Here is a 20364-nt window from a genome sequence, read left to right as displayed (position 1 = left end):
TTACCACGCCCTCCACACCATAACCACGATTAAAATACTAAAATTGAAAACTAAAAACATCTAACTGTATTCCGGGTACCTTCATTCTTTTAAATGCATTGATCTGAAAGAAAAAAAAAAAGGTGAATTGTATGACCTGGATGATAGATTTTGCTTAGTATAGATAGATGAAGCAACAGAAAGGAGGGTAACAAGCATTATCTTTGGAAAATTAGAGTACTTGCATTTTTGAATTATGCATGCAAACTGTAAGCATACTGACTGAAAACACTTCAACTGAATTCAGGTCCAGTATTGCTGAAGACTGAGCAGCACGCATTTGAAAACCCTCTCTAGCACTGGTCACTAACCCTGGATCATTGCAGCTCCCTTGTTTTAAAACACCACATCACTAACGCGATAGACGTAGCTGAGCTGCTCCACAGTACCAGGTTTTCTACATTTACAATGCATAATATAGATCTTTTATCTTGCGAGCAGCTCCAAACAGTCCAAAAACAATACGTTCTTCACGTGCAGCAAAGAGAACAACAGTGAGGTTCCCGAGGTGAAAAATCCCATTCATGTTCTCCGTAGAAGTTTTCATTATTAACCGTTGTGTTGAAGTTGACTCACCATGAGTTACGGTTGGTGCGAAATAATGGCACCTGCTTCTGTTGGGGTTCTTGCTGTAAGAAAAATGATTTTATTTGCAATCTTGTAGAGAGCTACGATACTACCCACAATCCTACGGTGTAACAGCTGTGTCTTTGATGAATGGAACATGCTGGTTCCGTGGAAATGTCTGTCATCTGTTGTTTTTCTGACACTACTGAAATCTACGGATGTTTGCTAAAGGCATTCTATTGCTCAGAATCCAATTTTTTATCTTCACGATTCATCAAGTAGTTAGCTGTCAAAGGTTCAGGTTTTATATAGAGGTTTTCTGAAAAGATAATAATGAAAATGAATGGGAAATTCACTTCTGGAACCAGAACTGTTCAAATGTGGGCGGTCACTGTCTACATTGGTGTTGTGGATAAGCCAGATTGACTCCACGAAGAGGTTGATGGTTGGATAAAAGCTTTTCCTACATGTCATCCGCGGGTTTAAGACCACTGCTGAGGAAGCTTTAATAAACTTGGTGAATACATTTGTTAATATTAATAAGCTTCCTGCCAACTTTCTCCTCACTTCACAGTGACACAGAGGACCACAAACCACTGAAAGGCAGCCGGACGCCATCCAACGGGACGGTGCGTCGTGATGAGAGTGATGACAGCCTGGTGGACTATGGGGAGGGCGGGGACGGACAATTCAACGAAGACGGCTCCTTCATCGGTCAGTACAGCGGCAAGAAAGAAAAAGACACACACGAAGGCAACGAGAGTTCAGAAGCCCCGTCGCCTGTCAACGCCATGAACTCGTTCGTCTAGTGAAGGGCCGGGCTGCAACGGTTTCTACAGCCACCACTTGTCACCCTGGCAAGTGTGACCATGAGGCCCATCTCTGTGGTGACAGTTGCTAGGGTGACAGTCGTCGTGGACACCTCACTTTAACCATGGTGACTGTCACTTCAGTGCTCATCACCATGGCTACCTGTCACCAAGACTGCGGACACGCCCTCATCTCCACACCTGCCGCCCTGACCCCGCCAGCTCTTGTCACACTGTGACCTCTTCTGATCAAGCCTGACACCACCAACCCCTCCCCCACCCCCGTGACCATGGAAAGAAGGTATAGGAGGGATGCGACCATAACGAGAAGAGAGGAAGCAATATAGAGAAGCAGAAGGAATGTTTTACACGAGCAGGCGTGTGGCTGTGTGTACTAGTGCCATTTGATATCCTTTGCAAACATTTCCATACACAAACACAATGTATCCAAATAAAATATTTTATCAAACGTCCCGCAGGCAGGCAAAATATGCATACAATATGTACCACATTCATCTGCATGGAGTAAATCATGATTCTAAGCATTGTACCAGTCAGCTGTTAGAGGTGAGCTGCAAGTTGAGACTGTTTGGTGCACGCCTACTCGTGACTTGGTATGCCTTTTTATTGTTTTCAGTCTTCGGAAAGTGTTACATGGTGTATGATATGATATGTAGAGGAAAAATAGTGTGTGATACAAAGTAGAAGCTATTTGTCTTTTTGGGACAAATTGTACATACTGTATATCATAGAATAAGAAGAAAGTTATATTGACTGTTTTAGGTCAGGCATTTGTGGTTGGAAACCTGGCTCGACACTTTGGTCACTCCGTATAATCATACCAGCCAGCCCAAATTCCCACTTGTGTATGAATCAGCCTATTTTTTAGCCTTGTACCTTACTTGTTGCTCACTTTTCCCCTCTTTACGTCCCTGAGCCCGGAGCACAACATAAGCGGAGGTGTGACTGTTTCTAGTGCTTCCACCCCAGATCATAGCCACTGTGCAAGGCTGTCACTGCTTGCAAACCTAACTGATACCCTAACATCTATCCACTTTCCTTCCATCTCTACTGTTAAAATAAAGAATGGATGCAGTTACAAATATATAATGCACAGGTGTAGTCTCGGCTCATGCTGCCTCTGGATATTTGTAATTAAGAATCTTTCAATGTGGTTTCTAGTGCCTTTGTGGAGAACAGTGACTTCTGTCCATGGTATTTTATCTCTCTTCGTATGCAGGATAGAAGTGGACTCATATAGACTCATCTAGTCCATCAATACGATGGACTTCTATCACTCCAAAATGTTAATTTCTCCAATAACACAAGTTTTCAGTTGTTAAAGGGGCCATATTATGCTTCTTTCCCAGTTTGACATATTAATTTTGGTACTTTATTTGTGTTAAGAAATCTCCTAGCCACCTTTGTCTGTCAGAAACTGGCCCTTTGGGCTCCTCCCCCTGAAAATCCCACTCTATAATGAGTGGCCAGCTGCCTCGAGTGTGTCTCAAACCTTAAATAAACAGTTCTCCTCCCACCTGCAACATAAATCATGCATAAAGCAAGATGGAGCAGCTACAATTTCAATTAAGCCCCTTGTGACGTGTTAAGGGACAGATATGATGCCTGAAGTGGCATCAAATCTAAAGGTCTTGTTGACTAAACAAGACTTAATCAAGCTGCATTTTCTTATGCCACAGGCAGGCATATCAGTGAACCAAAAAAGACAAGTGCTGAAAAAGAGTTTTTCACAATATGGCCCCTTTAACAATGGTATGGGATACAAGCACTAAAAAGCTCAGCACAAACGGCATCCATCCATTTTCTATACCACTTATCTTTTAAGGGTCACGATGGGGGGCTGGAGCCTATCCCATTCCCAGTGGTATAAAAAAAATGCTTGGGTGGATGGACAAATAGCATCTGCAAACTAATTTCAAATAAATCCTATCAGTCAAACAGTCTCTCATCCACACAGTAGCTTAGCATAAGCTGTGGGGGATCCTTTTTTTTTAACTTATGACCTTGCTGACAATCAGTTATCATCAGCACTCAAAAACCCTGACCGTCATCTATTTACACCCTAGCAGAGGAAAGCTGAGGTTAGAATGTCTCGTCATATCTCATGTGATCATTTAGAACTCCCAACCCAGCAGCTCTAAACTACTGCCAATCTACTCACCAGGTAACTGCCAACGGACTCATGATCTTCTCAAGAAGTTACCGGTAGCACTTACACAGCTGAAATGAAGGGGTAGGAATACTGAATGTGTAAACGTGGATTGATCTGTTTTATGTGAATGAATATACTGTTGTTTCACTGCAAGTGGTAAACTCACTGGTAACTTTGGTTTATGCACATCTGTGTGTGTGTTGTAACTCAACGCATCAACGTGTGTACAGCGAGCACTCTGTGAGTTTTATATTATTGTAAACGAATGAAGCTTGTGTGTGAATGTCTGGGTGCAAGAATGTGTGTGTATGTGTGTATGAGTGTGTGCAGCACATGCATGCGTCTGTGTTCAAGCGCGCGTGATGAGTTCTACCGCTTTCCAGTCAGTCTATAAACTCTGATGTGTGTCAAGCACTCCTACAAATTGCAAATGGAGAACATTTCCATGTCCTAGGTGTATCATAACTTGCATCAAGTTTTTAGGTTGCGATGTGTCTGCTTCACAGGTGTAGATATCTTTTCTTTTTTTTGTGTGTGTGTGCGTAAATAACGGCTTGACTTGAACGTAGATGTGTTGAGGTCTCAATCAGCACAGCTGCATTATGGGTCGGGTGGGCAAAATGGCGTGTGAGATGAGACTATTTACAGTTTTCACTTTTATTTGCTGTGAATTAGTTTTTTTCCCCATATGTTTTGTCATATCAGGTATCCGATGAGATGATTTAACTCGTGGCTGAGCTCTCGTATTGTTTCTGTCTCATGCACCTTTTTCTGTATTTTTTATAAAATGCGCACACATGAGCAGGATGCGTCATTTTGTTTAAGACAAAATCTCAACAGAATATGATGTGTGTTGTCCTAGACTGACACATCCTCTTAAAAGTGTGCAACTAAAAGAAACGAAACTGTAATTTGGGGCATACAGAGGTCATAGCCGGTATGGACGGATATGCAGACTGGCCCATTTCAAGTGTGGATACCCTGGAGACGACGTTCTAGTGACTGGTGGTGAACATATAGGATATATGATATGATATAATATGACATTCTGGTTAATGTTGATGCTAAATGAGAAGCATGAAAGGCTGTCAAAAATGGTTTACTCTACCATATGATATTGCAAAATATTTTGTATTTTAAATGAAGTTTAAAAAAAAAAAGAAAAGAAAATAAATGTTGGTTTCAAGATTTCAAACAGTTCCTTTCATGTTTTTTTTTTTAAAGTGTGTAGGTAGCAACACCTGGTGTTGGAAAAAAGACAACATCAAGATAAGATTAATCTTGGTAGATTCATGTACATAATATATTATTATACATACGGGTTTAGGTGGTTTTGTGATTTATCCTCAGATTTAGAAAGCTTAACTACAGTTTTTGTAAATTTCAGTCCATGAGGACGTACTGTTAATAGTTTGTTTTTTTTATTCAAAATGTGGTATATGACATCTGAAAGCTGAAACTATCTATAATGTAAGACAATCAGTTTATAATATCCAGTTATACAGTATGATTTTGATACATACAGTATAGCATAACTGGTCTGTGGAGATTTCATGAATAATACACTAGTCTGAGGGTAATTTATCATGCGCAGCACATGGACACAGAGTGGACATATACTTTTTTACTGTATTTCTAGTCACATTAACTGCACTATATTCTTTTATTCCCTTCCCTTGTGTCTAAATAGGTGTGGGATTAATTACAGTATTATTCACTGTGTTGCTCATTCTAAAAACAGTTCAAATTAAATGCTTTGCCATATTTCATTGCTCTGTGATGCGCAGCAGCATGATACTTGCAACCCTCCCCTCCTCCTCCTCCTCTCATGGACCAATCGCAGCCCCGTGAGCGCCGCCACCCGGACGTGCCACTCATCCTCTTTCCTCCAATAGAAAAGTTGAGTGGAACGGGACGCTGTGCTGCGGGACGATGCGGTTTGTGTCCAGGTGTGCTACGCCGACAGTGTGATATTATCCTTCAAAGGTAAGAAACACTACATGAGAGTGAGTGCACGAGTGTAGTGAGCATCTCTGGACTTGGGAGAGGATAAAGCGGTGATGGGGGGGGCTTGAAGTGGACCGGATGGCACTGAAGGAGTACCGCAATGCAGCGGATTACCGGTGCCGCTCAGTGATGCAAGGGGCTGCGCAGTTATTTAAAGATGGTTTTTGGAAGGGAGAGCGACAAAGTCACCAAAGGTTACTGCGCTCCAGTCTTTTCTGCAGGTTTAGTCAGAGGTGCAATGATAAGACAGGGAGGCTGCAGGGATAAGGGGGAGCTGAAATGTCAAATTCTAAATGCGTCAAGGGCGCACTGGCGTTCCGGCCTGGACTACCTGTCTGTCCTGGACGAGAGGGCAACTCCCTGTCCCCTCATTATCCCACAATGTGCTGTTTGGAAGTCAGCAGCTGAAAAATCCAAATTTTAAATCAGTCTATTCAGTTTTAGACAAAAATCATGTGAGAAAATCTTTATCTGGGATGTTCTCCCACCTTCTGGTCTGAGAACATAGAAAGTCTGGGAGTGTGATCTCCATCCACTGTAACTCAGCCTAACATCCTCAACGCGCGTCCTCATTTCATCCAAGGTTGCGTGATGACCACCAGCATTCGCTTAAACAAATCAAACCTATTCCATTTCGACACATCCACCCTAGAGATGTGGTTGATTTCCGACATCGATCACTGCAAATGTGATTGTCACAAAACCTCAGCCATCGTGCTGTCACTAAGACACTGGGCTTAATACATGTGTTGACCTACATTTTTCTGGTTTGTCCCAAGAGGATCTGTGATAGGATTAGTGGCGGGGTAACACATGAAAACACATTCTGATGAGTTGATCTGAATTAGTCGTGGAGCAGATTGCTGCAACTGTAATTTGCAGGGCTGAAGACGCTACCTCTGTGTTTTCATGCGTCTGTTTAAGTGTGCTGGAACGATTGTGGTATTTATCATCCAAAACAAACATTCACACTCATGTTCACATCATCTTCCTTCACCTTGGAGGGATACATTCGTATCCAGGATGGACAAGTGATAGAGTCATGTCGCCATATGTTGAGTCATCACTGTTGCATACAGGGAGTTAAAGCTGCATTCTGTTTTTCACTCTCGCTCTATGAAGGAGCTGGCTGGCGTTGTGGCATTTTTTCTGTACGCCATCCTTTCTCACTTCCTTTCTTGTCAAATTGCTAAAAAAAAAAAAAAAAGCTCTGCGTTTGTAGGCAGGTTGGGTTTTTACAAGGATTACGGGCAGACCCAAACTCATCAAACCTTTCTAAAGGAAGCTGTTCTTGATTCACTGTCCCCGATCACATCCACATGACCTGTGACATCAGGGAGATTATAGTATAAGCTAGAGCTTTAAAATTGGTTGCTCTGGTCTGTTAGCATTTGGTAAACAATAATCTAGGTAAGGCTAGCACATTATTGAAGTTTCTGGTAGCGTATATGGTAAAATGTACAATACCAACCGCATCCTGTTTGATTTGACTCAAAATATTCTAGGTTTTTTTGATTTGACGTTTACGTTCAGTTTGTACATCTTAGTGAAGGAGCCTGGAGTGGCCATATAGAGGATTTATTAAATACAAAAATATATATATATATATATCTTTTAGCATGATGGTAGACCTTGTTCCTGCAATTTAGTTATTTTAATTACTCCATTAATTTGTGACCGAGAAAGCTACTGTACCATAAATTTACTTGAGATTTTTGCAACAAGTTATGATTTGTTGCAACGCTTTTTTTTCCTCATGCCCACCGACAAATGGTCGCATTTGGGCTCATTGCAAAACCAAAAGTGAGACTGTTTCTGTCATTCCAACAATCACGAAACAAGATTAACATTCGCTACACGTCGTGGTTTCTGAACGCGCTTCAAATTTAGACCGAAAACTTAATGAACTACTCTCACAGTAAACAAGGTCAGATCAGATGGTGACCTTAATGACCTCCACCGTCAGCGGCGCGTCTGTTTGTGTCTAATGTGTGGGTTTTTGAATCATTTTTAATAACATAATTTAGCCATAAGCGGACAGTAGTTAGCTTGGATTCCTACGCTATAGTGGGTTTATGAAAACAAAGGTCAGATCAGATGATGACCTTGATGACCTCCACCGTCAGCGGCGTATCTTTGTGTCTGATATGTGGATTTTTGAATAACTTTGCCTGTAAAGACAGGTAATATTACTAGGAACAAATGATTGACTTTCTAGATCAAATGTAGATCTTTGATCCTAAAGACTGTTTGAGACCACTGGCGGGTTATAGCCTTTAAAGGTATTTATTTCTGGACATATAAATGAATTTGGATCATATTTTTTGAATCCGTGTCAAATGGTTGAAAGGACATTTTGACATCTATAAATGATCTCGATCAGTGATGCAGAAAATCCGTCATCGTGATCTTCTAATGGGCTTTTTGACTTTTTTGTTGTTGTTCATTTTCCAAAGATAAAAGCGTTACACATTATCCACATTATTCGATTTTTAGCATAGGATGAAACCAGAGCAAATTTTAATGAAATTATTGCCGGTTGTCTAAATTAGAGGAATAATCATCAATCCTTTGGATATGAATATTTATGCATGAATATTTTTCTGCATTTGGGAAGTAAATATGAACAATTTGGGCGACTGCTATGCCTTGTTGTTAAATGTGTACATGTTATGTTGGTCAAGTCATCAAATGGCTACAAAGTACAGGTCTGTAAATTGTCAGAATGCCCACACTTAACATAATCTAGCCAAAAGCAGATAGCAGTCAGTTTAAATTCCTACACCACAGTTGGTTTATGAAAGAACTTTGAAAGATCTCCAATTTACAGCGCGCTTCATGTGGCGGTAGCTGTTGTATCGCCTTTTGGTCACTTCCTAAAGTGCGTTTATTTTGAAAAGACTTTAGACGAAGCAGAGAAACGAACAGCGAGTTTGACGTAGAGTAACGGAGAAGATGGAGACAAAAAAAAAGTGATAACACAACAGAGAAATAAATATTGAAGAGAAACAGAGAGGGAAATAGAGGGCTTTTAGCTTCGGTGTGCAGAAGGCGACGAGGTAACGACATTAATTGCAGCGTTTTTGAGTCTAAGTACCTAATAATTCTGTTTGTTCGTGTAACTTGGTTGCTAACTTTGTGGGGCGAACGGAGTTGAAGTATTGGGCTTTCTTTCTCGTTTCTTGTTTATATTCGAAGTTCGGAGTAAAATAGGCACTAAAGCGTCAGTCTAAACGTGTTTATGTCCACTAACTGTTGCATGTTTGCCGCCAGATGTCATATGTCTGTGTCAAGCGGGTGTGGCAATGGATCACACACAAAATACCCCCTTTGTCACTGACTTTCAATGGCTGCAACGGGACATTAAAATCGACCCCAATATCTCCTCATATGGTAAGGTAGATCCAGATGTTTGGTTCTGTGTATCTTTCTTTCTACTGCTGGTCCTTCCTGCCTCCATGTCCCTCTTCCCCTCCCTTTATATTTCCTATACTGCAGTTGCTCATAGCAGATTTCATGTTGCAGAAGTGACGGTGTGCATGCGTGACGGCAGAAAAGGAGCTGTCCAGGCTGTGCGGCAGACAATCCTGGTGTGTGTGCGTGCGTTTGTGTGCGTGTGTGTGTGCGTGCACATCCAGAGCTGGCTTGTGTTTTTCTGCAGCTGCACTGTTGACTATTTGCTGAGTCATTCACATCCTGAATCATTAATATGCTCAGGGTTGGCTAACGGCGCTGTTCACACACACTCAGTCTCCAGGGTGGAAAGTCTTGAGTCTGCAAGTTTATCTTCAGGGTCATGAATGTGTTTGTGAAGCACTCATGATGATAGGGCATTGCAATTCAATTTATTGTGTTTTTTTTGTGTTTTTTTTAATCATGATGCTTTAACAATATTCCGCCCCCTTGTATCAGTACCATATTGTATCACAATACATTGTATCAGAATAGTGACTATATATGTTATGATGGCTGTATTTCAGATTAGGGCAACATGAAGGTGGGGCTGCGTAGCTCCGGGGTAGAGTGGCCATCTAGCGACCGAAGGGTCCCTGGTTCGATCCTCACTCCCCCCAGTGACCATGTCAAAGTATTCTTGAGCAAGATACTGAACCCCTAATTGTTCTTGATGGCCCTGGGCTGGACTGGTGACCCGTCCACGGTGAACCCTGCCCCTCACCCAATGCCAGCTGGGATAGGCACCAGCCCAACCCAGGACCATTAACGGATGAGCGATATAGAGAGTGGGTGGATGGATGGAAAATTATGATCGTGCAGTTGGATCAGTGTTCAGTAAATATGACGGAATTGGCACCACTGTTGGCGACCATTAATGGATAAGCGGCATATAAAATTGATGGGTGGATGGACAAATAGTATCTGCAAACTATTTCAAATAGAGATACAGATACAGATAACAGATCCTATCCACTAAACAATCCATCATCCACACATTAGCTTAATATCCATCTATCCATTTTCTACAGCTTATCCTGTTAAGGATCGCGGGAGGGGGGCGGAGCCTATCCCAGCAGCCTCAGGGCGTCAGTTCATTGCAGCCAACACATGTAGACAGACAACCATTCACACTCACAGCCACGCCCAGAGAGAACCCACACAGGGAGAACATGCAAACTCCACACACAAAAGATTCTGTGCTCCAACCTAGAACCTTCTTGCTGTGAGGCGACAGCTTTAACCACTGCACCACCGTGCCGCCATTTGCTTTATGTATTTATCCTTATTTGAAAGGGAAATTTGAATTAAATGACCATGACTCAGTTTGTCAATTGAGTTGCCAGTGACTGCTCAGGTGGTTCCGTTGTGAATTTTTTGATGCATGTGCGATGATACATATGCCTTCATGATGTCCCTTTATGGTGTCCTTTTCAAAAATGGCTTGTATTTCATTGAAACGGTGATTCATTTCATTTGGAGTGCTTAAATAATTGGCAGAAGTCTTGTGCGAGAGATCACCATTTCAGCATTGACGAGAACTGCTTGCACCACAAACCCACACACACACAAAAAAAAGGAGAATAACTGAAACCAAAGTGTAAAACAGAGTCTGGCAACACGTCCTAAAAACACTGTCAGTATCTCCAGAGTATTGATACAAGGACCGACTGACTCAGATGCCAACACAATCCACATATTCATGCATAATTCACACATCTAAAGGAATTATCTCCTCCAGTATAGGATATGTATAAAACTGACAGCAGGAAGCAACTGAATGGTCAGTTGTTCCTCGTCTTCTTTTAAATTGTGCTGAGCAGCGTCTTAGTGAGTAGCGTCTCAGCGGTGAATACGTTTGATTAAAACCAGGAACACATTTCGAGGTTATTTTGTCAAATACATGAAAAGAACAAACAATTTGCAATGAAACACATTTCCCCCACTCTCTTTCAGCCCTTAAACCCTCTAAATATTACACCACATAAATAAATGGTATTATATACCCCTATTATAAATCATTTCACAACAGTTTCGTCTGTGCATGACCAATACTGTATAGAGGAAATAGCCCGTATTCAACCAACACCGAGGCTGAGACACTCTTTTACATACAGAGCTCATTAGTTGAGGTTTGGAAGAAAATCAGGATCAAACAATGTGATTGAAGGCTGATGAGGCTCGCACAGGATCTCACTGAGGGTCCAAACTCCCATTAGTGCTGAATAAATACGCTAGACATCAGTGTAGGAAAGCTCATGAGATTTTCAGGTCCACTTCGTAAAACTCATGAATTTACTTTTACCTTCATAGCTAAGCTACTTTAAAACTGCGCTGTGGTGGTGGAACGAGCAGACGCGCTCTTGAGGCTGTCGCTTGTGAGAACTAAGCCTGCGTGTCTGCATGTGCACATCTGGTGAGAGGAGATGAGACTCAATGTTCAGCTGTTTTTTTGGTTTTCCCCGGGATTCCTTATAATTTGAAATTCCATAACCAGTAAAAGTGTTGTACATTGACTTGTTGTTTGTGTCCCTCTTGTCCATCTTCTGTTGTGACAGCGGTGACTTGATCGGACTACGATGGCTTCCGCTGCTTTGCTGCTGCTGCTGGTCCTCTCCTCTTCCTTCTCCTTCACAGGTACAAGTTGGAGTGACTCGAGAAAAATATCCTTTTTCAAGTGATATGAAATGAAGAATATAAATGATTTTGAAGTGAATTTCAATCATTTGAGACTGTTTCTACTTTGTAGTTGCGGTCTTGTTTGGGGAGCCCAGGATATACGGAGGTGAGTTCGAAACTTAAAAAGACGGTATTGTTTCTGGGGGTTGGTTGTAATACTGAGGTACGATTATGATTGTTATGTAACACAAAAATTGCCAGAGGATGCAACTGGCTACGGCCCCATCTTTGAGGAGGAGCCTGTGGATGTGGTCTACACTGAGGACTCACCCGATGGGAGAATCTCCATGAACTGCAGGGCACGGGCCAACCCGCCTGCTTCATACAGGTTACACACACAGACACACACACATATATGAACATGTTTGAAAATATTGATGATAAGCAGATAAAATAAGTACATCTACGTGATGCATAGATGTATCAGTAGCAGATGTTTTGTTGCCTCACTGCCTGCTAGATGGCGCCGTGATAGCTGGGAGATCAAACTGATGGAGCAGCCAGATGAGCACTACAGCCTGGTGGGTGGGAACCTAGTTATCAATAACCCAAGGCAGAAGAAGCACGGTGGGACGTACGTCTGTGTGGCCCACAACATCTATGGAACAGTCATCAGCAAGGAGGCCAAGATCAAGTTTGGATGTGAGCGTGTTGTCTTGTTGTGATATCTTGTCTCAGTCTCAATACATTTTGGAATCATTCGATTTAATTACTTGGAAATAAAGAAAAGCAGAATTATGATTTATGATGAGGATTTTATCATAAATTTTATTCTCAAGACTGGTGTTTATTTTTCTTTTGATGGGCTTCGCTGATCATTATCTCCTGTTTGGCTTTTAAGATGTTGAGGAGTTTCCTCAGGACGATAGAGAACCTGTATACGTCAAAGAGGGACAGGGGGCCGTTCTGTTGTGTGCACCTCCAAAAGCCTTTCCAGGTGCCTTTATGACACAACACCATCGGACACAAACTCTCACTTAATCATCACTGTGTTCTGTCTTCATGTACATACCACGGTAAAATATGCAGAAATGTAAATATATGTGTTTGTTTAAATCTCTCTCTTTCTCTCTCTCTCTCTCATCATCTATCTATCTACATATACTGTGTGTGTATATATACACATATATATGCATTGCGAATGAAAGACTATGTCATTCTGACATTACCTTGCAATTTTAATTTTCCATAACCAAGAAAAGCGTCTTACGGCCTTTTGTCTATAAGCTTCTAAAGGCAGCACGTATTGGTGTTTCTGTTTAGTTTCTACCTCGTCTTCCTTGAAAAAGATATTTCATGAAAGTAGAAAATTAACAAAACAGCTGTGACTAAGTTTATTTCAATCATATCATGGATAATATGAGTGCACAGTGCAAATGTCATTACTTTAAAGGACTTGAGGTAACTTGTGTCAATAAACATTTCTCCCTCCGTGTAGAGGAAGTGTCCTACCGCTGGATCTACAACGAATTCCCAGTATTCATGCACACAGATCGCCGTCGCTTTGTCTCTCAGAAGACGGGAAACCTTTACATCTCTAAGGTTGAAGCTCAAGATGCAGGAAATTACTCTTGCTTTGTTTCCAGCCCTATCATTGGGAAGAGCGTCTTCTCCAAGTTCATCCCTCTCATCCCTTTACCACCTGACGATGGTTAGTGTTTGTGAAGGGGCTTAAAACAAATTCCCCCAAAAAAGGAAATGCAGAAATTGAAATTTTCAAGAACAGAAAAAAAAAACAACCTTTTTTTTTTTTTTAACCTTAGGTGAGGAGAGAAAATACCCCGCAGACATCAGAGTGAAATTCCCAGACACGACTGCCCTGCTTGCCTCTAATATTACATTGGAATGCTTTGCTCTGGGAAAGTACGTTTCTCTTTTCTTCGAAGATGTTCGCGATACAAGTGCACCTGTATACTCTTTAAAGGCTCATGCTTATTCTGCTTGAACCCATCTTATTCATAACCCCTTTCACTGAATGCAAAAACTTGCGCTGAATCTAACGTGCTTTTTCATTTTTCCTCCTCTCAGCCCTATCCCTCACATTGTTTGGAGGAAGGTGGACGCCACTGACCTCCCAGCCAATCATGAGATCAGTGAATCGGGAGCTGTGCTGCACCTTTACAATGTACAGTATGAAGATGTTGGAGGATATGAGTGTGAAGCCATTAACACGAAAGGGAAGGACTGGCACAAGGCCTGGCTCTATGTGGAGTGTGAGTGAACTCGTTTGAGCGTGATTTAGTTTTTTGAGGGTACGCCATGGTGTGATAGAAGTTTGTCTCGTGGTCTGGAGCTTCCAACTGTTTCTGCACGTCTTATTTGAGCCGACTGGGTCTGAAAATGTACACCGTCTGGTAGTGCTGCTTTCAGGGCAAACATACTGTCAGAAGATCGAGAGGAATAAGGCATTTATGGGGGAATATAGGAAAGATAAAAATGAAAAACAACACCCTTATTAGGTTCCGAGTTTTAGCCCTGGCTCAAGCACGGGATCTTTCTGTGTGGAGTCTCCATGTTCTCCCTGTTCCTGCGTGGGTTCTCTCTGGTACTCCAGCTTCCTCCCACAGTCCAAAGACATCAAGAGGGGACGAGGCTGATTGATACTCTAAATTGACTGTAGGTGTGAATGTGTGTGTGAATGGTTGTCTGTCTATATGTGTTGGTCCTGTGATGGACTGGTGACCTGTCCAGGGTGAACCCCACCTCTCGCCCTCTCGCTGCTGGGATAGGCTCCAGCCCCCCTGCGACCCCTGACAGGAAAAGTGGTAGACAATGGATGGATGGATGAACACCCTTATTGTTTGTCTCTTAGTCACTTTTGGGCATATATGGGCATAAAGGGTTGAATGTGAACACAGTTATTCTCATTTTTCTTTTCCAGCTGCTCCAGAGTGGGCAGAGACCATAAACAACACCCAGATGGACATCGGCTCAGAACACACCATGCGCTGTGTGGCATCAGGGAAACCCTTCCCATTCATCCGCTGGTACAAGGACGGATACATGGTGAAACTCTTGTCTTCGTGAGATAAGTACTTAGTCAATAAGTACTTATTTGATAGAAGATGTGGTGTCATGCTCTTGTGTATGCAGCTGCCTACATATCAGGTTTTAGCTCTATTTGTACTCTTTTATTTCCAGTATGGAAAAGGTGAGTTGAGGTTTTCCAGTTTGACATTTGGAGACTCTGGGATGTACCAGTGCATCGCTGAGAACTACTGGGGCATCAAATACGCCAATGCTGAGCTGCGAGTGATAGGTAAGCCTAGTCACTGTGCTCTCTTTGGCTTGAGAAAGAATGGAAATGTTTTAAAAGATTTGTGACTGACTGCTGTAACAAATTCAATCTTAATTCATGGCAATATCTCTTGGCATTCTCCTCCAAGCCTGCGCGCCAACATTTGAGTACAACCCTTTAAAGAAGCAGCTTCTTGGAGCCAAAGATGGACGTGTGGTGATTGAGTGTAAACCTCGAGCGGCTCCTAAACCTCGCTTCACCTGGACTAAAGGAAAGGAACTGCTCTTCAACAGTTCACGGTCAATACAATTTCTATTATGCTTTAAACAGTGCACTCTAGCACTGGAGTACCCTTTCCTCTAAATTTGCTCTGCCGAATTGTAGCATTTCCATCATGTATGATGGGAGTCTGGAGATCCGCAATGCGACCAAGAATGATGAGGGCCTCTACACCTGCTTTGCTGAGAATGACAGAGGGAAAGCCAACAGCTCTGGATACCTCAACATTAAAGGTCGGTAGAGGGATATAAAGCCAACATTTTTAAAGTGATTATTGATCAAGAAAATCTGGAATCTGGAATATTGGAATTCTGTCATACAAGATCAAATGGAGGCACTCATCAGAGCTGCAATGACCTTTGTCACTGTTACCCTTCCAGATGCGACGTCTCTTACAGTGGTCCCTGAAGATACTGAAGTGAAAGTCGGTGATGAGGTCATTCTGAGCTGCTCGGCTTCATACGACCCCACACTAGACATCACCTTCATCTGGGCCATTGACTTCCGAATCATCGACTTTAATTCTGAGTGGCAACACTATGAGCGTGTTTTGGTAGTGTGACGATATATCCAGCTGTTCAAAACGTGTCAAAACTGTGGTTTTGTCAGTGAATCACTTCCTCCCATGTTTGTGTTAATTTTCTTCCCTGCGAAGGATGAAGAAGGCAGCGGTAACTTGAGAATAAAGAACGTGCAGATCTGGCATGAGGGTCGTTACACCTGCACGGCTCAAACTGTGGTGGACAGCGATACATCGTATGCTGATCTCAAGGTTGTCGGTCAGTCCCAGAACGCTCTGCCTCAATAGATTTCAAACCATGGATTGATTTTCTTCATCCTGTTAAACAAATAAACAGAAGAACAAAGTAGACAGATTACTGCTAACATCTACCACCCATTTGTATTCATATCCATGCACCTGTCCTCACTTCTCCAGGTGTTCCTGGGCCTCCTGGTGTGATCCGTGTGGAGGAAATTGGGGACACATGGGTAAAGCTGTTGTGGACCAAAGGAGCGGAGCACAACAGCCCCATTCTTTCGTACACCATCCAGACCCGGCACTTTTGGGCTCTGCATGAGGATGACTGGAGAGACGCTAGCACCTGTGAGTTCCACTTACTGCCACTAGAGGGCAAACTTACTCTTCAGATGTGAGAAACTGAAGCCTCCTGACTTTACTGTCTCTGATGCAGATTCAAATCTGTGGTTTTCTGATCACAGCATGATGACTTGTGTCTTTCAGCTCCATCCTCTCTTGACGGCAGCGTTGACAGGGCAGAGGTGACAGACTTGTACCCATGGATGGAGTATCAATTCAGGATAATTGCCACCAATGAATACGGCTCTGGAGAGGCCAGCATTCCCTCTCTCAAGATCAAAACCTGGGATGCTCGTAAGGAGCAGGGAACACATTTATGATATAACATGGTAGATTTGTAAATCTTCTAATGCTGACTTTTTTTGCTCTTACAGCCCCAGTGGTTTCACCCACAGATGTGTCAGGCTATGGAGGGAGAAATGGCGAGATTGTCATCATGTGGACAGTAAATAAACTTTTTATCATTGTGACGTCAAAGAAAAATCAGCACGAGTAAAGCTTGTTGTTTCTTTATTTTCCTGATCTGCAGCCTGTGCAGCCCTGGTATTTCTACGGAAAGAAATTTGGCTACATTGTGGAATTCAAGCCTCACAATGCATATGACTGGTGGCACGTGACCATCTCTGACCCAGAAACGAGACGTTACGTTCGCAAAGAAACATCATTTAACCCCACTGCGGAAGACTTCATGGTCCGAGAGTTTCAAGTGAAGATAAAGTCTTTTAATGTAAAAGGAGAAGGACCCTACAGTCTCACTAAAGTCATCTACTACCCACGAGATGGTGAGAAGCTGTTGTCTTGAAAAATAAAGACTGTGACACTGAACATTATTCTCATCTATTGCTTTGTTTCCCAGTACCTACAGAGACTCCGACAGATGTCTATGCCAGGCCGGTGTCTTCCACTGAAGCTTTGGTGTGGTGGTTGCCAGTAGTCGATACAGGAACAGGCCTGCAGCAGTACGTTGAGGGATATCAAGTGGGTAAAAATACCAACTGGAGATTTTAGTCTCAATAACTTACTGTAACCTAGTATCCTACTACCCAAGACATTCTCCCTCTAATTTGCTGATTGTTGATTGAGGAATTCGCCCACTGTTCAACTTTTAAATAAACTTTGTTTTAGCTGAAACGACAACACATTTGTTAAATGGCAGAAAAAAGCATTCACGTGTACGTGAACACTTTCACCAATTAGAAAAGCAGTGACTGAAATTCTATCCTAACGAGATCCATCATAACCAACAAGTGTAGCGTTACGTGGTACGGTGCATAAAACACTTCGGTAGATTCAGAGTTAACATGAGCGCTACTTTGATGGAAAAAGGCGAGAAAAAGCAAGTCTGCATGAGTGTCCTGCATGAATTTCTCTTCCCTTATTGACATTCTAATGCTTTCTTAATTTCCAGTTGTCATAATTGGTATGGCCACTAGATGGTATCATACGTGACTTCAAGTCATTTTCAAAATATGCATTGTCCTTCCACTGTTTTGTTAGTAAGCACATTACTCATTATGATGCTGGTTGTGAGATCATCATCTTCATTATAATCATTTCTGTTTTCTGTCCATCAGATTAAATACTGGAGAAAGTATGATGACCCAGAACCTGGAGCCAATCGTATATTTGTTCCAGGTACAGCCAATCAAACCAGGCTGGAGAATATGCTGCCAGACTCTCACTACCTAATCGAGGTCCGTGCCTTCAACGGAGCTGGCCTTGGGCCTCCTGGGGAACACTGTGAGATGTTCACAAAGAGACCACGTAAGATTGATAAACACAATCTATGGGCAATCTGAGTTGTCTCGAGTATGAAGATTTACATGAGTAATCTTGTTTCCTCCGCAGCACCTCCTGATCCTCCCAGGATGTGGCGCTATATCAGCTGGACAGGAAAGTGGTTGTACGTGTGGTGGGATCATATCCAATATGACTGGTTTGGCAATATATCCTTCCCTCTGTATTACAAGGTATGTATGTGAGGTGATCTCCATTTGAACTGTTTGGAACTAGTTCAGATTGTGGCTTGTAAACACAACATTCATTTAAATTGGGGCCCTTCTTGGACTCTGGCTAGCACATGCTAAAACTGGCTTTGACAAGCTACTGGTTGGAGCAAGCTAGCTACTGTGTACATCTGCTCGCACACGTCAAGTGTTGGTAAACAAAAGCCAGGAAAAGCTGAACACCGGCTAAGACAAACCACAAACATTCCAGGAGGAAAAAAAAAAAAGGAAAAACAGGAAGACGGCAGCGGTTCTGCAGGCACAGTCGCCACCACACTTGTCTGGAGGCCCATAAATGATGATAAAGCAAGATTAATTTTCTATAAATATTTTGTGAAGAAAATTGCTGCAGACTCCACCTTTGAATCTCTTAGGGCACGGTATATGTCGCTATCAGGAGCGTTGAAACTCTCCCTTGTTGTTTCTCAGGTCATGTTTAGAAAGACAGGCTACATCTATGGGAAGGTCTACATCACTGGCTGGCACTTCATGGACTTCCCCATGCCTCAGCTCGGAGACTACGAGCTGATGGTTCGCGGCCGGTATGAAGGAGGAGATGGCCCCGTCAGGACAATTCAAATTCTGGGTAAGACTTAAACATTTACGCAACTGATTCCAGACTCTGTACCTGCTTAGCTCATTGTTTTTTCTGTTTCCTCAGGTAAAGCATCAATGACCACACCCACTCTAAGTCTGGCGTCTTTGGTGCTACTGGGACTGTGCATTGTGGGATTACAAATATAAGCCTGCCATTGGTGATTTGTACATATTAAACTCTGGGAAGCCACTACATGGACTTATTTCTGCACTTCCAAACACTTAAAATTGATGCATCCACCCTTCACACTGATGGTGACGGTTTAGATCCCCCATCATGCATCTGTCCGTTCAGTCAAAAATAGGCCACAAATGCCATATTCAGACGTGCTGTAACTAATTCACTCCAATCCTGAAGGCTTTAGATTGGTTCCAGTTGTTGGTTATTATGATAACGAACACACTTCATTCTCTAATCATGCTCTCTCCACTCTCTTCATATGGGAACACATTTGTAAAGTTGTGTTTGAAAACATTTATATGCATCTACAAGAATTATTTTGGAACTGCTCTCATTTGCTGAAATTACACATGAGCAAATGTTATTTTGAAGACGCTCTATCTAATGGTCACAGTCTGTAAAGAACTTTATAATAATCACTGTATTAACGTATGTATGCATTTAGGGGTTTTTTGTTTGTTTGTAGATTTTCTATAAAGTCTACCTGCAAATGCGATACATGTAGAATCTGCAATGTGAGGAATCTCTTTTTATGTTTCCTTGATTGTCTCAACAACCGTTCGTCCCGCTGTGGTCAAATGTCCATCAATTCAGCATCAAGAAAGCGCAGCGCTGAAGTCATGAAGATGAGCGGTTCTCATTTTTGGCCAAAGGTTGTTTTTTTTTTCTGGGTCTGTCCCTGCAGGTAATTATAGACAGTCCAGGCCATAAAATATGACATCATCACTCTTTAACTTTACGGCTTTGCTATTTTGTGATGTCCCTCAAACAACAGGCACTGTAGTGGTGTCCTACGTGGAACGAAAATAAAATCTGTACAGTCACAGCCGTGTGTTGTCATTGCATTGAAGTAGTTTTGAGGTTCATTTCTAAATGTCAGGACCTATTTTAAACAAATCGACGCCAAATGTAGTCTTTGAAGGAGCAAGGATTGGACCAAAAAGCATTTTAAACACCCAGAAATGCCGTTCTCTTACACCTTCGTCTACATGTGTCAGTTATTCGTCCCTGACAGGATTTGTCTGGACTGGATCCGCGAGGAAGTGTCGGACCAGAGAGTCTTCTTTGCTTTGTTCACATCGCACTGAAGTACAAGGTTGCATAACGGACGGAGAAGAGGAACAAAAATGAGACTCAGGATTTTTTTTTTTTTCCAGTGTGCTTTCACGAAGCAGAAAAGAGAATTCCAGAATGTCTCTCACGAAAGCCAACTCAGAAGTGCAATTTCTCAAATTCC

The 20364-nt window shown here is 42.3% G+C and overlaps 2 protein-coding genes across 10 annotated transcripts in view; both read left to right on the top strand.

The window, feature by feature from the left end:
* Positions 1-4769, top strand: part of nrcama (neuronal cell adhesion molecule a) — a 64177-nt gene extending 59408 nt beyond the window's left edge. For all 7 annotated transcript variants that reach the window (XM_086202260.1, XM_086202257.1, XM_086202255.1 and 4 more), the window contains one exon: positions 1181-4769. In XM_086202260.1, the coding sequence (XP_086058386.1) occupies positions 1181-1415 (235 nt within the window). In that variant the 3' untranslated portion in view covers positions 1416-4769. The remainder of the gene's footprint in view (positions 1-1180) is intronic.
* A 697-nt stretch (positions 4770-5466) lies between these two features.
* cntn1b (contactin 1b) lies at positions 5467-19953 on the top strand. 3 transcript variants are annotated; one of them, XM_086202251.1, is made up of 25 exons: positions 8505-8654; positions 8869-8988; positions 11607-11685; positions 11798-11833; positions 11929-12055; positions 12188-12369; positions 12569-12664; positions 13166-13378; positions 13491-13590; positions 13756-13940; positions 14609-14733; positions 14869-14986; positions 15114-15264; positions 15350-15477; positions 15625-15797; positions 15900-16023; positions 16182-16349; positions 16488-16637; positions 16718-16788; positions 16873-17125; positions 17200-17321; positions 17918-18107; positions 18192-18313; positions 18779-18935; positions 19011-19953. In XM_086202251.1, exons 3-25 carry the CDS (start codon positions 11628-11630, stop codon positions 19091-19093), a joined length of 3132 nt encoding a protein of 1043 aa, XP_086058377.1. In that variant the 5' UTR covers positions 8505-8654; positions 8869-8988; positions 11607-11627; the 3' UTR covers positions 19094-19953. The 3 variants fall into 3 exon arrangements, with proteins under 3 accessions (XP_086058376.1, XP_086058377.1, XP_086058378.1); XM_086202250.1 differs by lacking the exons at positions 8505-8654; positions 8869-8988 and adding an exon at positions 5467-5574; XM_086202252.1 differs by lacking the exon at positions 8869-8988 and having other exon boundaries at positions 8527-8654.
* The last annotated feature ends 411 nt before the right edge of the window (positions 19954-20364 follow it).

This window comes from Aulostomus chinensis, chromosome 4 (assembly GCF_037954235.1).
Source record: "Aulostomus chinensis isolate RoL2024-O1b breed Wild chromosome 4, RoL_Achi_v1.0, whole genome shotgun sequence".
In the NCBI taxonomy this organism is placed as follows: domain Eukaryota; kingdom Metazoa; phylum Chordata; class Actinopteri; order Syngnathiformes; family Aulostomidae; genus Aulostomus; species Aulostomus chinensis.
The sequence above is the reverse complement of the archived record's forward strand: the minus strand, read 5'-3'. Positions and strand labels throughout refer to the sequence as shown.

Coding starts and splice junctions, on each gene's coding strand:
- cntn1b (XM_086202250.1), top strand. CDS start 11,628: ATGGCTTCCGCTGCTTTGCTGCTGCTGCTGGTCCTCTCCTCTTCCTTC. Junction 15,265..15,349: donor CTGCTCTTCAACAGTTCACG/GTCAATACAATT, acceptor GCCGAATTGTAG/CATTTCCATCATGTATGATG. Junction 15,798..15,899: donor AACACTATGAGCGTGTTTTG/GTAGTGTGACGA, acceptor TTCCCTGCGAAG/GATGAAGAAGGCAGCGGTAA.